A 20,575-nucleotide genomic window follows, 5' to 3' on the forward strand; every position below is an offset into this window, starting at 1 on the left:
CTGAACAGCATGCTTAATTGAGCTCATTCCTTTATTATTCAGAGAGTACCACTCTGCTGACATGGTATCCCACAGACAAAATGTATTAAGATCTGTCAGTGTTGTTCCTAATGGCATCATATCATTACTCCCCTTGTAATTCTTCCTCTGTAGATGTTACTCAATGGTTCACTACAGGGCACTGAAAAAAGATTTAGGACCCCAGAGTTACTGGAAACACCAGATCCTGTTTTATATTCCATAGACAGTTATAGCTCTAAGGTGGAAAGCAGGGCCTGCAGAACATCTTCATGACCGGAAACACATGAGACAATTTCCCCTCACAACTCCATCAGCCTTTCTTTGTAATAAGGGAAGAGAAAAGCACATTCCTGACCCTGCCTTAGTGGCACAACACCATCTGAAGTCAATAATGCAGGAGCAATGCTGGGTGGGTGGGATCCCAACTTAGGGAAGGAAACCTATCTACAATTCCATCATTTTTCCAACGAAACCATAACATTCAAACCACTTTTAAAAGCTGTGGATAGCAACATGACAAGATGAGCAATGCCTTTTGCCCCAGTCATACCCATCTGTTGTGATGATCCAGATACCTTTGGATGGACCACACAGGCAAGAATTCTTCTTTTTCTCTTCTGATTATTGGAAGAAGCAGCAGCACTGAGTTAAAAATAAGACCAAGCATTCTCCAGACCAGCAATTATTCTCTTGACTTGTACTTGTCTGTACTCTTTCTCTCACTAATCACTGCAGCACTAAATAAGGCCAGAGAAGTTTGAAATCCTAGGCCAATCTCAGCTCAGTAAATGACTAATAACACAAGTCGTTTACACACATTTAATTCAACATACCAGAAGCAATTTTCTCACTCTCTTTAGCATTTTATTTGCTTATAAATACAAGTCAATACCACAAGATGGCACTTTCTTACTTGCAACACACACTATTATAAACACTTACCCTCTTCAAATGTTCCCAGAATTTTACGACATGTAACTTCTCAGTGGTTCTGAAACATTTAAAAAAGCAAGACCTTCTACAAACTGCATTTGTGTTTGATGTATATTAAATGAGGTCAGGTAATTAAATTCAAAAAAAGGAATTTATAAATATTTCAGATAAGAAAATTTAAATATAAAAGCAGAGTTTGTTTTAATTAAACTGAATAACAATTTAAACAGGCCATAATGTATCTACATGGTTTAATTTAATTTAAAATCCCTTTTAAACAATCAAATCCTCTAGCCATTCATCAAAACACCTATCTACTCAGCTCTTTAGAAAATATTCTTGGTTAAGAAACCACCTATACTTTTTCATAACAATCCTTATTCTGTCCTGTAGGTGGAAATGAAGCAAAATCATATTCCAGACTAGAAAACAGGATAAGAAGGAAGAAACTTTAAAAAACCTGATAACTTCAGACACTTCAACTCATTCTTTCTTGCATTTCTCAAAATACATGATCTGGTTTTAAAGTCTTTGAACGAAATGTAAACACTAGAAAACTCATTGTTGAAGTATGTGAAGAATAAAGAACCCTGCACTAATATAGTGCATAATGATGCTGTGTCAAACTTGTCATTTACAGTAAATGTCACCATTTCCTTGGGATTGTCATGCCTTTTTTTTTAACTAATTCCTTTTGATGTCTGTAGATTCTCTCCTTCATTTTTTTGTTATTCCCATTGTTCAACAGGAAGGGATGTAGTTTCTGTTCTCTTCAGAAAAGTTTCACAAGATCCAAGTTTTTTACTCCATTTTTTTTTAATAAAGAGGTGGCAAAATTTTCAGCTTGCAATATTTCTGTTCTGCCCAGGATATTATACATCAGGAGATTCCTCAAAAAACTGAGAAGTCAGAGAGTTCCAAAAAAGAAAGCAGTTAAGGCAGTCGATGTCTACATTTGGATTTCTTGTTTATGTTACATATCAATGTCTCCATCATAGGCCAGGGTTAGAGGCTTCTGCTGTGGTGGAGGGCTTTGATGCTGCTTCGTTTTTTTGCTACGGGAAAAGCATTTCAGAAGACAAAATTACAAACTGTAACAAGCTCAGAAACATCATCAACCCCCAGATTTCAATTTAAAAAATCAACTTTCCACAGTGGCTACTGAATGCTGTAACTGGGTAGCACCACAGCCTGGACACACAGCCTGCCATGAAGGGGCAGCCAGCTGTGCTCCCCCTCTGCAGAGGAAATAAAGCACATTTGTCTCCCACTCTTCTCACAGCTGACAAAACAAGGAACACCTCGCAGAAAAATTGGAACATGAGCTGTCTGGGAGTGGGATATTCTCATATTTCCTTGGCATGGTATTGAAGCAACAATAATTATTATTGAAAAATGCATTTCCTCAGCAGCCTCCAAGTGATGGAGAAGTGTGTAATGTTATTTAAAAAATCCTCTGTATCCTCTGCTGTGAAGCCACAGAGAAATGGAGCTACATGGCTTGGAAAATAAGGGAGTTGCAGCTCCTAAGCTGTTATTTGAGCTTTTAACCCAAGAGAGAGAATGAGAGAAAGACTAAGAGAGTGAAAGGGAATAAATTGCTGGATGAAAGTGGGCAGTGATGCTGTCAGGCCACGGCTGTGACTCTCTGGTTGCCTGCCCTGACTGGACAGGGCTTGGGCCAGCTTGCACTGTGAATGTTTGTAAGCTCAGGCCAAATCCCTGGGAATTGCAGGACACCTGGATGCTTCCCCCTTCTCCCCTTCTGTCCTCCCAGAGGCACCAATGGCAGTGGCTTCCCAGGCACTCAAAGCAGGGAGGGCACACTCCCCTCACCCCCAGGCAAACCCCAGAGCCCTGCTCTAAAGGGGCAGACCTGCTACCCTGTCCTTAACAATGGCTGGTAAGAGCAGCTTTAAACACAGGATCTGATGTATGCACTGCAAAAACCTATTTAGGGATTTTCTGAGCTGTAGCGAACAGCCAAGAAACCACAATTAACACCAAGAGACCCAATCTCCCATGAACTCTTAAGCCATCTCTGAATCCATTTATCTTCCTGGCATGCATAGCCCTGGCAGCAGCAAGCTCACAAGGTAATAATGCTCTGTGGGAAAAATAATATCTTTTGTTTATTTTAAATGACCATTTCATCGGATGCCTCCTACTTCTTTTATTGTGGGAGATAAAAATTCCATAGCACCCTTTTCTCCCCCATTCATGATTTCATAGATCTCTATTGTATTCCCACATCAAACATCATTTTTCAACTGAATGTCCCTATTCTATTTAGTCCTTCCTTGAGCAGAAGCCAGCTCCTTGTTCCAATCACTCTCCCTGCCTTTCTTCAGTTTTACTTTATCTTTTTTTTGAAGAATACAATAAAACCTTTTTCTAATTCCAGCAGAAGTCTGAATAAATATAAGTGCCTATTGATAACCAAAAATAATTCTTTCCCTGCATGGCCACCAAACTTCTTCACAATAACAGCTGTTAACATTTACAGTTTGGAGAGTTTTAATTACCCTGAGATAGGGGCCAAATGAAGGTACTTAGGTAGTCCAGCTTCCATCCTTTCCTGAAGCCTTGAACATTAAATGCCTGCAATGCAGTGTCGTGGTGTCTTTTGGATTGTTTAAATAAAAGAAAACTAGCTGTTATTTAAGGACAGAATACCTGCCATACTCACCACATCAAGTAGGATGTAAAAATCAGGAAAATGATGATGAAGAACCCTCCAGCTGATACTCCATATACCCATATCTTCAGTTTACCATCTGTTGGAAGACAAGGAAAAAGGACAGAGGAAGAAAAGGAGAGAATAAAATACTTTATTCTAAAATACACAAAGTTTTAAGAGATCAATTAAAGAGACATTAGTAGTATCATTGATGGGGAACACAACTGAGACTGGCTATAATTAATAAACCCATATTTTTGATAGGAAGATTTCTGAAAAAATCCCTTATTTTAAAGACAAAACTTTAATGGAAAGGAGCAGAGGCACAGGATAATTAGGGTGCATTCCCTCCAGAGCCCAGTGGCTGCTCTGGCAGAGGCAGTTCAATGCTGAGCTGACCCAGACAGACACAGGCAACACCTGATGTGTTTAGCTGAGGGCTGAGAAGGGATGGGATTGTTCTCTATAAATACTTGGGGGTCAGCTGGGGTAAATACCAGCAAGCACAAGTGGAAAAGCTGCTTAGAACTGGGAAACACTTGGGCAACAAATGGGAATAAATTCAGCTTAGAATAAAAACAAGAATAGCCTTTGTAACAGTAATAAGGATAAAGCTGGGAAAGAGCTTTCTGGTAGGGCCACAGAGCAGCAGACAAAACTGGAGTTAAGACAAGGTAAGGATGTGGATTTGGTTCTTTGGGCTGCAGTGACCCAGGACCCCTGCAGGAACCTCTCCATGCACACGTGGGCATGAGTCTGTTCAAACATTCCCTTGTCTCAGAACACTTCACTTGGACAGGTCCTTAATTACAAGCTTTGCATTAATAATAACAGCAATTTTTGAAAGATCAATATTTCTGTTCCTCGCTCTGTTTCTGGCTGCACAGCTTTCCTTGCAGGGAGCAGCTTTGGTACTTTTCCACACAGCAGCAGTCTGAGCTGATTCACACCAACAGAGCTGCAAATGCACACTGGAGGCAGGAACAGGAACCTGAGACGTGCCCACAGACATGGTTTGACAGAGGCCATTTCAAATTCAGTCAAGTGAGAGGGACAATCACTGAGCCTGGTTTTCATTTTATGTTTGAATGACAAATTTTTTTTCAAAGGGAAACACATTTAATCAGATCCCATTCTTTCTTGTTTTTCTTCCAGACTTTGGGGAAAGGCTGAGTACCTCTCACAGATTTTTTCTGCTCCTCAAAACACTTGTAGACTATCTCCCATATGAGAAAAGCTCTGTTCATCAGGACTGGCTTGGTTTGTTTGAGTTATTTTGCTGGAGTCCAGTATGAAATTTGTTGCCCTCTCATCTGGAGATGGCCAAGAAATACTTAGCAATCCTGCAAAGGGACTGTCACAGCCCCCTAAAGGCATCACTGCTGTGAAGGCAGCTCTGCTCTCCATCCCCAGCAGAAAGGCACTGGACCATGTCATCTGACAATTTAAACAATGCTATTTAAATTGCCTCTCAAGTTGAAGAAAAGTTTCTGTACCTGAACTCTGGCCTCTCAGAGTGTCATTAAGAGAGGAAAAGCACAGCCTGATTTGAAATCAGTTCTGTGCACTCCTGTAGAGCATTTATAGAAGAACAAAAACATCAGCCTCATTTAATCAAAATCAAATTAGTGTTCCAAATTGTAAATGGGAAGCGAAACCACAGATAAACTGGAGAAGACACAGGTACTTTCATTGACCAGCACAATGTCAAGGACTGTGGTGCTGCAGGGTGTTAAATGCCATCCACACAGGCAGCTCTCACCACAGACCTGCTGTCAAGAGCAGGACAGGCAGGTAACAGTGCTTTCCTGGCTCAGCCAGCAGTAACCTCTGCAAATCCCCTGAGTAGTGAGCCTGAGAGCCTCTTTGAGGGGAGCAATTACACATTTTGTCGTGGAGTTAGACAAAGGGGAGAGATTTGAAGAGCAGTAGCTTTGAGCTGGGGTCTGAAGAGCACATACAGATTGAAGAGTTAACTGCAGGATGCCACAGGGCTGGGGATACACTTAGCACACATGGGGCACCTTTATTCCCTTCCCATATTGTTTCTATAACATTTCTGCTGTAAATTAGGCAACACCATGTTCTGCAAAAGTGCCTCAGTCACTATTTCTGTTGCAGACCTTGGGTGAGGGTTGGCTCACAGGTGCTGCACTGAGGTAAAGCCCTCCAGAAGATTTTAGTGCTGCAGACTCAAATGCTGCTTTAAAAAGGGAGGACTGCAGCATCCACCTACAGCTCCCTCCCTTTTTCTAACCCCACAAAGGTACCAGGCAAAGAGATGATACCCAGGTAAAACAGCCTACAGAGAGCCAGGGGTGTTGACAAAAAGGCAATTAACCCCAAACCTGTGACTCAAAGTGCAGGTGAACCATGTGGGTGAACTGGATGAAGGGTTTGATCAAAAAGCAGCCAACTTTAAAGGGCTTTGGACTGAGCTCTGTGAGCCCAGAGACTGTCAACGCAAAGGTTAACCACTGTCTGCAAATCAAATATGTAAATGTAACATTCAAAGTGTGATCACATATATCAGACAGAATTATGGCTCCCTGAATCCCCTAAGAGAACCTTTCACTACATGCTTTCTAAAGTCTTGTGTTCATTAGGAACTAATTGCAAACAAATGCAGTGTCAGGTACCTGAAGAGAGGGAGGAACTGCACTGTGCCAGTATTTTATAACACGAGGAGAACATGCATTTCAGTAAAACCTGATGTGCCTGACACGTTTGCTTCCCATTTTTAAAGTCCTATTTGCATTTCAGAAATTTGTTTTGAATGAATTAATCAGAACAACAGTCAAAATGGTAATCATATATTAGAGCAATGGACCAGTCTGGGCACATGCAGTCTGTGGTTCCAGCTGGGAAGGATTTTGTGCTGTGGATGTCAAAGGTCCATCTGGGATGAGCTGCTTGGGCACAGCAGCTTGTCTGCCCTTGTGGGATGCTTTTAATATTGTAACTTCAACCCTCAAGACTAAACTGTACACTTTATACCCTGTTCTTTTCATATGTTTTTGAAATATGGCAAGAAACAACCAATGTTTTCGTTAATGAAATCTTAAGCATTTTCTGCTCTGAAACTTCTGAAGCGCTAGTGATCAATATCTTTCCTAGTCCAAACATATTACTTCTAGAAACATCATCAGATAATAGTTCTAAACATCCCCCAAAACCACATATGAGCATAATTTTGCAAAATATTATTTCTCCATTCTGTCTTTGCTATCTCTCAACATAAGAGATTGTGATTCCTCTGTACAGGCACAAAGGCATGAAAGACAGCACACGAGCTGGAAACTGGGAGGTCGCTCTGCAGCTCCCAGACACAATCTCTGATGCTATCATCTACAAAGCTTGTACCTTTCTTCTACAGAAACCTTCTAAAGACAATCTATTCCATTCATATTTAAGTTTTTCACCTGGATTAAAAGGTTGAATAGACCATCCTTTGAAAATGTCATGCATTTTGGAGTTGACAGGTTTATTTTTTCCGGCAATGGTCTTAACATCAGCTTTCTTATCTTCTAAACCTGGTACCTTCACGCAGTAATCCAGGAGCCCATCTGATCTCATTACTTCTGTATATCCCCGCTCACAGCCGCAGACTCCTGTCTGGGAGATAAAAGGGAACTCAGCATTAAACCAAGCAGTGCCCCCTCACAGAACAGTGCACACTGTAGGGAAAGCCTGAACAAACTGCAAGGTATAACCTACACACACAAATTCACCACCACCAAACCAAACCAGCCAGGAACTGGTACCTGCAAGCCCGTTTCAGTTCAAAAAAAGCCGAAATATAACTGGGGAATTGATTGAAAAAGAGTCAGTAATTACAGAGAAGTCCAACATATAAACATTTTCATCCCAACAGGCTTAAAAACAGGAATCTGTGGCAAACTCCTCTTGCAAGTAACAATTTTCCCACTGACCCTGCTGGGCAATAGAACAGACAAACCAAAACCAATCCTCCTGCAGACCCAAACCCTCCTCACATGTTTCTACTCCAGTATTTCACAAGGCTATCTAAAATAAAGGTTTCTTCAAGAGGTTTTTTAGAAGTTTGTGGTTTGCTGAATAGATACTCAGTTTTCTGGATTTCTATTTTTAAATGGCTTTTTAATATTGTTTTCCTTTGCTAATTGTCTTGTATCTATAATGTCTGTCTAAGGGTCTGATAGTCTTGATCTGAACAGCTGATTGATGCTCCTTTATTTCCTCTTTGACTAAAGTTTTAAACAGTCCCTTTTCTAAAGAACAATACAACAGCACTCAATTAAAATTAAACCACTACAATTCAAGAGGTCTAATTTTAAAATTAAAACCAAAACCCCTCCACAGAACAAACCCAAACTCACAACACCACATCATTTGTGTGAACTCATGATTTTCTTTCAGGATGAAATTCCCACAACATCCTCGAGGTGGTACCCAAACAAACTAAACTATTTTCCAAGTCCTGGAATGCAATCTAAGATGCAATCTGATTAAATGCTGCAGAGTTAATTTCCCAGCCCTGTTCTGCAGCGAGCAGTTACCTGTGTGCAGTAGGAGAAGGGTTTTCTGCACGGCGGGCTGCAGTGCCGCACTTCGGCAGGTTTTGTCCGAAGAGAACACCCTCCTGCAAAAGAAAACACTCAGTGCCTTCAAGGGTATGTTTCAAAATACTTTTGTCTTAGATCACCACAGTGTAAGAAGTGCTTGCCTGCTTGTTTTATATAGTTAAATACTAGTCTATTAAGCACATTAACATAATATCTGTAGGCATTGCATTAATTAATTTACCGTAACAAGGCAGGGAATTACTATCATACCCATCTTGTTAATGGAGAACAGAGATACACAGATTTAAGCAATTTGCCACTGGCCACATAGGAAGTTGGGGACAGAATCCAGAATTAGATGCAGATCTTCTGTGTCCTCATTAATGGCTTATCTACATAAAAAAACATAATCCACATAACGCCCTTGCCCATCCTCACTTGGGAAAGCCTGTGCTTCTATAGGAATAAAAACACGTTAATGAGTTCTTAAATACTTGGCAACCTTTGCACATAAGACTTTTGTTATTATCCTAACTAGACATTATAAATAGAACTAGACATGAACATCTGCGTTTTCATTTCTACTCTCTCCTCATTTACCCTGTGCATATTGAAAGAGATCCCATGGATATGCAGCCCCACTGCCTTTGTCAATCTCACAGAGCTTCAAAGTTCTGACCATGAATTCCCCTCTTCATCCTTCACAGGCAGAATTTGTAGGTCACAGCAACAGCAGGAATCTCTCAGTTTGAGTGATTTGAGACTCTTGTGTTTTGAAAAGAAGAGGAGGTACAGAAGATGGGGTCTCTACCACGCATGTGATGTTCTTTTCTGTTCTTCACAGCCACAGGAAGGTTGAACTGAGGGTTGTGCGAGGCAGCCCAGAGAGCCCTTTAGTATGAGTGCACTCATTTCTTCCCATGACCAGCCAGACAGTAAAAGGCAATTAGCCCAAATACTCCTGTGCGATCTGTGTGTGATGCTGAGCTGACAGCAAGGCTGGTGAGCTCCCACCTGTCTTTCCTACACACAAAATCCAAACTGAAATTGTGGAAGAGCGAGGAAGGATGCCCAACTCCCTCTGAGCAACAGATGCAGAAGCAAACAAACCTCTGTGGAGACATTTCACTGACAAGTGTGCGAGGCCATCTGGGGGGACATACCTGTGACATTCATTCCATCCGAGCGCTGACACCACACCGTGCGCACGTTGTCCCGCCAAAGGCTGCTTTGCCACACGTAGTCATAACATTTCCCTCCTGCAACAAACACCAGTTACTCCTCACCTTGCAAGCAGCCCAGAACCAAGTCCTGAGGGGCAGGAAGCAGCGCTGGGGCCGAGCTACCTGAGCAGGGCCGTGTCTCCATCTCCTGTCCCGAGCAGCTCTCCCGGTTCTCTGCAGCCTGCACGATGAAGGCTCTGGATCGAGACTGGCGCCCGGTGCTCTCAAAGCTCCTGCCACTGATGCAGGTGAGCTCACAGGAGCTCCACTCTGACCACTCTGTCAGGTGGCAGTCGCCTGCACGTTGAAACAAGAAATCACAGGTTTTCAAAGAGAATTAGCCTTGAAGGATAAGGCTAACCTAAGCATACAACTGCTTTAATATCCCTGGGATATCTCTCAGTAGTAAACAATATTTGGATTTTCTGCTTCATGTGGTATCTCATTTTCTCAAAAAACAAAGGAAGACTTTCTTAGATGGTCTAGAAACAGCAGACTGAGCATTTACCTGATCTGCTGAAGCACAGATTTGTGCTACAAGGGCTGACAGTAGTCAGAACTGTGGGAGCATGTCTACCTCAGACAGCTACCACAGGCAGAAAATTCACTGTGACCTTCCAAAGCCTTTACCTGGGCAAGGCACAGAGCAGGGTAACTGCAGCACACTTTCTTTCGATGGTAGCTCACCACATAATGCATTTTCTACTGGTTTGGATGTAGCAGAAGCTGATGCATCGTGCACTACACACGTGAGGTTGCGGACTTGCAATCCGTCTCCACACTGCCCACCCTACGGGATGGGGAAAGGGAATAGAGGCACATCAGTGACATTATAATAACAAATAACAGAAGAAACACAGTTGATTGTACACCAGATGTCGTCAAAGATACAAATTTGGTCTGCAACAGTATCCCCAGTTATGAGAAGACAGATGGAGATCTCTGTACACCTCTCTACAGAAGCTTGGAGGCAGTGGCAGGGCCACACATGAAAGGTGTGCAAGAGGATACATTCATAAAGGATTAATACCATCTTTGAGGCCTGCCCTTCATGCCTTTTACTCAAATTAATGAATTTACTGATTCTTAACTAATGCCAAATTAGATGAGCACACACATTTTGGGCTTCTCATAAGAAGCCAAGAGCAGTGCTTGCCCATAAGGAACAGACATTTCTTCTACCCTCCTTTGATGATACAGCCCAAGAAGAGAACTCACATGATTTAAACCCTGCAACAGCAAAAGTCCTTACTGCACTGTGGGTTGTCTGTGTCATGTTCTAAAGGGAGTGAGCAGATCTAGAGCAGAGATCACCAATTCATGTCACACGCTCTACCAAAACAACCCAAGTCAGCCATCACCTGTCAGCACTAAACCCCATTTGAACAAGAAAAAGGAGGTTCCATCTGAGCCACTCCATGCTCATCATCCCAGTGACATACCCAGGCATACACCAAACTACTGAAGATGACATCCTTTAGTGGAAAATCAATATTCCTTGGCTAAGGTTACGATCAAGGGCTGAGGATGCTCTGAGAGATGAAGCATTGAGGCTATTTCTAGAGAGTGGAATTGTTTCATTCTCATCAGATGAAGAGCTGTGATGCTGTTGAGGTGCCTCATGTCTGCATGATGCCTTATGAACACACACCTGAAGCCTCGTGGAAACAGCACTTTAGAAAAATTCAGTAAACAAAACTCAGGAAGAAGGAAGAAACATTGCCTTTATATAACCAAGGGAAATGCTCCTTTGGATTTCTTGGCAGTGGATTCTTCTAAAATAATGGACTTCATCTGCAGAACAGAATGGCTCCTACTGAGTGCATTCATCCAGCAGCAGGTTTGCTAGCAGGAATCTCAAGAACACTTCTGCACACACCTGGCAGCTCTCGCATTCTCTCCCTCCCTTCTGCTGCAGATCCACAATAAAATGGAAGCAAGAGCATAACTAGGTGGATTTAGAGCAGTACTAATCTAAAGCATCTTAAAGAAGCATTGGTGTAGATTTACTGTATGCAGCCAGATTCCAGGTTTTTAACACAGTGTTTCACTTTAGTCCGTGTGTAACTCACTGTTCTAAATTACTGTTTCACTTTTAGAAGCTGAAACTTCTGTTGTGGTCTGAGATTAATGGTGTGTGAAAAACTCATGCAGCTGTCCACTGGGTTAGAGTGCTTAGAAATGGCTGGTGGGAACAGAAGATGAAGGGAGAATATTCTTGGGGAAATGGGCACTTATCAAACTGCAGTATTTCCAGTTTGAAGTGACTCCAAGAATGATTAAATGACTTTAGAAGACAAGAAGTTTTCAAAAATATACTTCTTCTACAGACAGTATATAATTATTTATATACATATCAATATAGAAATAAGAACACTGAGAAATAAATAGGTCAAAACAATAAATTTTTTTCAGTACAACAGTTTCCGCTATAAAAGACTACAGGCCTTTTATATGAATGAACACTCTTCATTTTTCTATCACACTATATTGGAGCTACATTCATACTTTCTAATGTCTAGAATTAAAAAAAAAAAAAAAAAAAACCCAAACCTATGAATTCTCAAAACAATCCCAAAGAGAAAGATTTGTTTTTAAACAGTGACTCCCACTTGCTTTTTTTCCTTTCAAGACCAGCAATGGGTTTTTTACAATCAATTGAACACACTTAAAATGTCACCCTGTCACTCACAGTAGGAGATGCTTTTTGGTGTATTTTAAAAGGTCTTAAGCAATGCAGGAGCACTGCATTAACTTCCTTATAATCTTCAAAATGATTCATGTCCCCAAAATTATACATTTGAAGATCTAATCAATAGATGTGGAGCCAGAGGAAGTTTGTGCCAGCAATGGCACAGTGAGGATGCAGGGAATAGCTGCTAATCAGAGGAGAATTGCCGAGGAAGCCATCACATATTCAAAGCTCAGGGGATCAATTCTTTGTTGTAAATGCTTTCCTTTGGAAGGTGTGATCCTCTAAGGTTTGCCTAAAACCAGGATTTGCCTCTTGTGTCATGATCTCATTGCTGGAAATACGTGGGGAATTGACTTCCACAAGGGATTCCTGCCATTTGTCTCAAAAACTCCTATGCTGACCCCACTGAGGATGCAGAACCCATGCTGGGTTTCCTAAAATCAGGATGTATGTGCCCCTCCACCAGCACTGCATGGAGCTTCCACCACTCACCCTGCTCACCCTGATGGGAAGAGAAGGTTTACACCTCCTGTGTTGGACAGTCAGGAATCTCTGGAATTCAGTAACAACTAATGTAAGGCAGCATCTCCAGGAGCCTTCTCTCACATCACATCTGATACCTCTCACATATAACACTCCAGTAAGACAGGAGGTAACAGCCCTAATGAGATGCTTCACCCAGATGTGCCTTGAAGAAAAGTTTTCCCTTTTTGGCTTTTACTGGGGTTCATGTGTTAGCAATTATTTTAGGTAAAGAGTTGATTGGGCAATGCTTTCACAGGTTGATGAGCATTTAATCAGGTAAAAGTCTCTCTAATGAGGGAGTGTTGCATGATCACATTTAAGAGAGAGCTTTTAAAACCATTAGAAAGGAAAGGTTCTTAGTCTTTTTAGGGATGTCAGCCAGCTAGTGTTTGATAATGCCTGGCTATTCCACTTATATTCTCTTAATGGAAAAAATTATGAACAGTGTCAGACACTGCTATTTTTTTTTCTTTTTTTTTAAGCTAATCTGAGTAAACCACTTCAACTCTAAAAGGATAATTATTAATGTCCTGTAACCCTTTAAAATTGGAGGTACTGACCAGTTCCTAAGTTCTGCATCCCTCTGAAAGCAGGGGAAATGCCCCATGCTGCCACAGGTGTGCCTGGGATGTGTGCAATTACTTGGGGAGCAACACACTGTGATTTCCATACTGTGACAATCAGCAACACAGAACACTTAGCAGGCTCTATTCCTAACCACAAAGACACCTCTAATTATTCACATGATGTCAATTTAGCATAAAATAGTCCTCCTACAACTAGGAATTGCAGTCTCAGTTATAATACAAGGAAAAAATATTTTAGCCTTATAATTAATTGTCCCGATTCTATTATTACAGGAAGACACTTTCACACCATGCCTTATGGCTTTACCATAGGATGCTTTACCTTATTTCACAAAGCATCCTTGAAAACAGGAATTCTGAAAGCTTTCTTTAGAAGGCAGGCTTAAGCTTCTTTTCGGGTAAAGCACAGGAATAAATCACCCTGTATTTATGAACTACATTTAATTCCTAAGCACCTCATTAAAGAGAAGTGAACATGAATAGAATGGCTTCTCTCCAAAACAAAGCAAAGGAGAGAGAAACTGCTATGTGGTAATTGAAGGAGAAGCAGGCTCTAACTCACTGAATGCAGGGATGGTATCTGGGTTACAGAACACTGTGATTACTCACTCTGAGCTGAAATTTAGCTGGGTTTGGGATGGGCACACTTTAATCTGCACAATGTGTTATTTATCTGAGTAAGCCATGGCCTTAATTCAGCTTCTGTACTGATTTTTTTTATCAGCTGTGTTAGCTCCTATAACCATAAGAAAGTCTCTTCCCTGATGTTTAACAGAATCTGCTTATGTTAGCTAGACAAAATACCAGCTGATGCTATCATTTTGTTCTATTTATGTTATACATATGTTTTATACATTTTATACATGCTGAGTACAGCACATATAAGGACCACATTCACATCAGTAGTTGCAATGAGTTGTTGATTACAGAAAATATAAATATACCTCTGTTTCTCTGATTTTGGACTGTCACAATCCAGATTTCATTTGTGAAAACCTGAGAAAATTCTGGGTATTTATTGTGCCACTCACATATTCAGTAAAATATTCACTACACATCCCTCCACCACACTGAGAAACCATGTAGGTATTCAAGGCACTGGCAGAGCAGAAATCACAAGGGATGTGTGTCTTTATGTACATTATTGGTTTCAATCTCCTACATGATATAATATGGAGAAGCAGCCACAGATCTGGCACAGGTCTTGTCTCCTGGGACCAGACAGGGCTCGTTTCCACCACACTTCTCCTACCTCCATCTCACCAAAGCCAGTTTTAAGCAGGCTGATAAACCTCACTGTGAAAGATTCACCTCTGCTTAAACTGGGTTACCAACTAATATGTTTTAGTATTGGAAATGTGATCCAACAGATAAGAAGAAAAAGCACGGAGGGGAAGAAAAAGTCAATTCAAGCTTGATGGAAGTCATTGCCAGTGAAAAAAATGATGGCCCCAGTGCTGAGCAGAGGTGGCAGGCATAGGGACAGCACATGGGAACTGAATTCAGACATTTTTAGATCATTGAAAAGATAGCCAGGGAAAGGAGAAAGTAAAAACCAGCCCTTCATACAATAATTCACACTATCGTACCAGAGACCTGGGGGGGAAGACCTACTATACAGTCCTTCAAAAAAAAAAGGAAATAAAAAAAGATAAAAAAAGGCTAAGCTGTCTTGATATCTCGTGTATCTATTTTCTTGTTAGAGATATGTAATTAAATTATAGGTCACCATGACTATGCCCAGTCAAACACATTCACTCCACAAATCCCCTACAGTAATTCCATGAGCTCACAGTACCTCAACCCATATCACCCCTTATGAATGGCTGCTGATGGCTGGAAGATGAGGGGCAGGGATTCACCACTCCTGAACTTCCCCTTCTTCCCTACAGACCTCCACCAGCCACAGAGACACCTCGAGCCCACGACCAGCAACTAATCCCATGCGACAATGGATTTTGCCGAGCAGCAATTAATCTCACAACGCGACGATGGATTTTGCTGTTGATCCCAGGCAAGGGGAAGCTCTGGAGAAAGTCCTACCTGGACCGTGCAGGGAGACCAGGGCCCCAGCAGCCAGCTGTAGCAGGGCTTCACTGGGCAGCTCCTGTGCTGGGTGAGCTGCTCCGGGCAGGCTCTGCCCTCGCCCGCTGCCCGCAGCACCACGGAGCGCCCACGCACCATCTGGCCTAGGACAGACAGCCCGCAGCCCAGCAGAGACGCAGCCAGAGACAGAGGAGGGAAGAAAGAAAGACAGATTTTGTAATTTATCAGCATTCCTAGTTCATTTCCCAGCGCTAAAGTCTGTTAAAAAAAGCAATTAATTGGGAAGGCTGTTTGGATAATAGGGATGCGATTGCTAAGTCTAAGACATGCAGTCGCTGATATTTTCAAGCACACTTTTTAAACATGGGTTTGTAAGTTTTCCAAATATAGTATTTGTTTATGCAACACATTTAAATACTTGACTAGATCCTGATTATTAAATATGGCAGGAAAATAATTCCTATGGCAGCGGCATTTCTACCATCACACATTCAATATGTTTCCAGAGATTTTTAACAAATGAAATTTTCTTTTTATGAGCAATTATGTGGACCTAATTTGAAAACTGCAAACACTGTAGTGGCTATTACCGTCCATAACCACTTCTACCATTTCCATTAAAAAACCTATTTATTATTGGTGAAAACTTCTTCAGCCACTGAATGGAAAAAGCAATTATGGTACTACTTTTGAACTAATAAAACTGAATATATTCATTAAACTTACAGCAATTCCATTTCTGCCTCCTTTGCTGTCCATTTATGTCCAGGAATGTTTTCACTCAAAATGTTTCAATTAGAATTCCATCTCCAATTAAAAAGAAGAGTGGAAAAGAAAAAGCCCTCATACAGTGGGATGCAGAAGATTGTGCTGGGGATAAAATTTCTGCCCTATTTTTCAATACATGTGGATTTGAGTTAAAAACTGAAAGGTCTGGGCAGTAAGGGCAGACAAATACAACAAGGCAGAGGTGAGTGGTAATTGCTAACCCAGTGCAAAGGAAGAGATAAGGTGTTGTGGTGGAGCTCTCCCTTTGGATCACCACCCTTCAGCTGCTTTTGTGAGCAGAGGGGAGTCTGGTGGGGGAGCAAACACCCTGCAAAACAGGGAGGCAGCAATACCCAGCCAGATCCTTCTCCCAGCTATTTATGCACATGATTTTTAATTAAGGACACTGCAGGTGTAAGACACATCTCTGATATCTGTCATCATGACTATCCACAGAGCAAAACATTTTAGCAAATAAAAATTAAAAGCAGATACACCTTGAAAAGGCACTGATACTTTAGCAAGCTCTCTTACCTTTATTCCCTTGCTCTGACCCACTGAATTCTGTTTTTAAATCCATTAAAACTGATTTTAAGACTTCTTCCTTTTCCAGTTTTAATCCCCCAGACCTGGGGAGTTTGTAACAGAAGGGATGATAAAAGCTGTTACCCACATGACTGTGCATTCAGCCAGATACTTAGGAGGTGGAAAAAATCCTACCAGCTGAGAGGAAAGGAAGAAAGAAAGGAAAAGAAGGAGGAGGAGAAGGATGGGAGAGGAAAGGATAGGAAAAGCAAAAAAATAAAAAGAAAAAAAGAAGGGAAAGGAAGGGAAAGGAAAAAGGAAAACGGAAAAAGGAAAAAGGAAAAAGGAAAAAAGGAAAATGTCCTGTTGTTCACTAAGATCAGAGCAAGGGAAGAGGAATCTCCCAGCCTGCTGTTGGATGAACCCCACAACAGCTCTCCCCAGCCCAACTGGCCAAAATTAGCTGTTCCCTCCTCTTCAGGCAGAGACCAAATTTGCTAAATTAGTCTTAATGCTGAATGCTGAGTGTTGGTGAGCAATGGAAAAGGCTTTTTGGGAAGCCTGTGGCTGCAGGGCTCTGGGGCACCCTGCCAGGCACCAGCTCCCTGCATGGAGCTAAGGAAAAGGAGGTCTCCTAAGGTTAAAAGATCCAATTTCATTGGGAGGGACTTGAAAGCCTGAAGCATTCATCAAGCTATTTTAATGAACTAAATAATTTCCTTTCATACACTCTGTTTAACATGTTTTTAGCTTTATGTAAACAGGAAGATCATTGAACAGAAAGAGGAATTAACAACTTTTCTTTCCATTTTGGTTTCCTACAGTTGGTTATCCAAATTACTGAAACTCACTGCAGTCCCAGTGGCCAGCTGGGGCTTGGCTCAGCCTATTACTTTCTTTTAATACTGTGAATGAATAACTGAAGAAAGAAATTTCATTGAAACCTTTTTTTTGCACAACAATTGCAATGAGTTTCTTAAGGTTCTATTTTTTTTTTTACTCCAAAAACATTATCTAGATGCTCAATTACCACTCAAGTAGCAAAAAAGCTCAATTTTTTAAAAATGCTTTATCTTTTGTTGCCTATGCAGAACAGAATCTCACTGCATCTGAAATTTGTTTCCAATACAAACTCTAGAAGAGTTTAAGCAATCCTAGTTATTTCTTTAATTTTGCTTTGAATTTTTCTCTAATTTTCCAATTAATTTGCCACATCTCTGATTCCTCTGCTCTGCAATGTTATATGACACAAAAATTAGGACAGAAAGTGTGCTGGAATTTAAAATAAATATTTCTTCATATCCTCAAATTTGTTTTGAAAGGAAAAAAAAAGAGGCCAGTCTTGTTTATGCCGGTCACTTAAAATTCTGTTTTGTGTCAGCAGCAAGAATTGCATCTCAGGAATATAGTATTATATTTTCAAATCAGAGGAGTAAGATTTTTTTTAACCCCCAAAAATTCTTGCCATTACTTACACTTTATCCCCACAAAGTGATGTGCCATGGCTGAAACCAAGAAGATTGAAATTCCTTCTACATTTCATCCCAGTGACAATGACCAACCTGCTGTGACCAGTTTAGTGAGTTTGAGCAGAGCACATAAAACACAACTCTATCAAGGAACCATAAGGCCAGAGCAGGGATCAAGTTAATTAAATAAGCCCTGGAGGTCAGGTTAGATCCAGTCACAAGCGAGGCAAGTGATAAATAGGGTTTTTCATCCCTTTCCCACTGCCAGTCCCTCCAGCAGCACTGGGGCATCCCCAGCAACATTTCCCACTGTCAGACTGGAGCTTGCCAAATTTGAGTAGCAGGGGAGAAAGCATCACAAGGAGTTCTTCTTCAGAAGACAACACCAAAAGTATTTTCCCAGATTGGTGATGATCCAGGGGAGAACAACCGATTTTTTCCGTTGTGTGCATCCTTGTGCCCCTTCACTTCAACCCCACAGGTCACTCTGGTGCTGGGATTCTCTGCAGCCTGCTATGGTCCCAGGGGGTCTGAGGACTGAGTAAGGTACAGCAACACGTTCAGCCCGGGTAAATCCTGTCATTTATCTGATGAAGTCAGCTTTGTAAGTGGCAAAGCACAGCTGTAGGTGTTCTATACAGCTTAGCAGTCCTGTTGGAGAACCTGGGAGAAGCCATGTGGGATTGGAAAATGTTTATGTAGAAAAATTCAGCATCCTGATGTATTCATTTGCCTTAACAAAGGAAATTCAATTTGCTAGGGATTATCCTTACCAAACATCTTTCCAGTAACTGGTTCAGGCCACGGAAGCATCATCCATTAAAGCAGTTCCATACATCTTTTAATAGAAGTACAGCAACTGATATAAGGAACTCTTATATATAAGCCAGTGTCAGCCTAAAGCTCTATCCAGCATCCTGAGCAGATGCTGCCCACAACTACAGCTGCAATAGGCAAACATCAGTTATACATCTCTACAGGCTCAGCACAGGCAGGAAAGAGAGATCTGCTTTATTCATCATCATTCAAAAAAATCAATATATTCGCCTTTGGCTGCTGTGCACCTCAACTGTGTTAGATGCCTGCACCACATGCACAGCAGCACCACTTCTTGTTTAAATGCATTATTCCATAAAATAACACTGAGTAAAGGTACCACCCATTAAAATATATCACATCAAACTGTTACTGGAAAAGAATGGAATAAAAATGTTAGCAACAATGCTTGAGTAAAAAAAACAGGTGAAAACACACATTCAGCAACACTAAATTTTGACCTGAATTATATTTAAATTTTGTTTCTCTTTGAAGTCCTTTATGGTGCTTCTGCATACTCTCCAAAAAAATCCAGAAATGCAAAATATTGTTGTGACCTAACCCAGTAATGCTGCATTCAACTTGCTGTGAGTTATTTCTGCACACAGAGCACCCAAGCCCTGCATTTTAGCTGTACCAAACACTGGGCAATTATTTACTGGCACAGAGAAGCAGTTATGAGTGTTTACTACAGCCAATTCCCACAGCTCATTTGTTATCATCCTTTGTTTTTTCCTATCTAATTTGAGGCTTCATCCTACTCCCATAAATGCCCATGAGGAACTCAGGGTGACTTCAAAGGTGCTGCAGTCCATGACCCTTCTGGCTGGAAACCCTTGCTGTGTTCCTCTGAAGCACCACCCATAGATGAGTGCAGAAGTAAAATCTTCTCTGTTATTGTTATCATCCAGGAGTATTTATAACCCACTGGCACTCAGTGAAGCAGCTGAAGTGACACTGTTTGTGCTGTTGGAGCCACAGGACTGGTGCCTAGGTCCCTTCACCAGGGATGTTTGGTACCAGAGCAGCTCCACATTTCTGAGTTGATACAGCAAAAGTCAGATCAGGACTGAGGCTGCAGGGAAATAAAATATGCTCTGAATAACCTGCATGCAGAGCACTTCCATTTCACTAATGCTCCTGCTTTGGCATGAGGTTCAGAAGACTCTTGGGTCCCTGCAAAGTTGTTCAAGTGGTAGAGAAGGACTGAGCAAAACTTGGTTTCTTCATGACACTTTGTAAGAGAGTTTTCCCGGCTGCTTAGCAGCTGTAGGTTCACAGAAGAGTGTCTCCAGTTTTAAAATCCAAATTAAACAACGGCAGTAGTACAGTGGCCTGTACAGGACAGCTGTCCAGCCAGCAGTGGCAGGGTTATGATCTCTGGGGATCAGGATGACCCACAAACCTGGCTGAGCTGGGGCTTCACTGTGTGGTTCAGGCAGCCTCAATGAGGTCTGGCACCCAAAGCCAGGACATCACTGCCAAGTCTCTTCCAGCAAGGCACAAATATTTCCAGCTTTCCTCTGATTTAGGACACAAAATAACTCCTTGTACTCATTGGCCGCTCTTTAACCAGTCTTTGAAATTTGCACAAGCGCTTCAGGATTAGGGGCTGAATACAAGACACATCTTCACTGCTTTTGCAAATTATGCAATATAAGAGCTCAGGATGAAAAACCTTCAGGTACTATAGAGGGTGAGCTGCTCCTTGAGCATGCTAAAAGCCATAAAAACATTGCAACC

The 20,575-nt window shown here is 41.5% G+C and overlaps 1 protein-coding gene across 1 annotated transcript in view; it reads right to left on the bottom strand.

Annotated features, from left to right (window-relative positions):
* Nucleotides 1-863: 863 nt before the first annotated feature.
* THSD7B (thrombospondin type 1 domain containing 7B) overlaps nucleotides 864-20,575 on the bottom strand; it is a 296,014-nt gene continuing 276,302 nt past the window's right edge. The window contains exons 22-29 of the mRNA XM_077784906.1: nucleotides 15,252-15,397; nucleotides 10,032-10,191; nucleotides 9,525-9,698; nucleotides 9,342-9,437; nucleotides 8,173-8,255; nucleotides 7,057-7,249; nucleotides 3,644-3,731; nucleotides 864-2,009 (exon numbers count right to left, since the gene is read on the bottom strand). Coding sequence (XP_077641032.1) covers nucleotides 1,928-2,009; nucleotides 3,644-3,731; nucleotides 7,057-7,249; nucleotides 8,173-8,255; nucleotides 9,342-9,437; nucleotides 9,525-9,698; nucleotides 10,032-10,191; nucleotides 15,252-15,397 — 1,022 coding nt within the window. The 3' untranslated portion in view covers nucleotides 864-1,927. The remainder of the gene's footprint in view (nucleotides 2,010-3,643; nucleotides 3,732-7,056; nucleotides 7,250-8,172; nucleotides 8,256-9,341; nucleotides 9,438-9,524; nucleotides 9,699-10,031; nucleotides 10,192-15,251; nucleotides 15,398-20,575) is intronic.

The sequence above is a fragment of the Lonchura striata genome, chromosome 8 (assembly GCF_046129695.1).
Source record: "Lonchura striata isolate bLonStr1 chromosome 8, bLonStr1.mat, whole genome shotgun sequence".
NCBI lineage: Eukaryota > Metazoa > Chordata > Aves > Passeriformes > Estrildidae > Lonchura > Lonchura striata.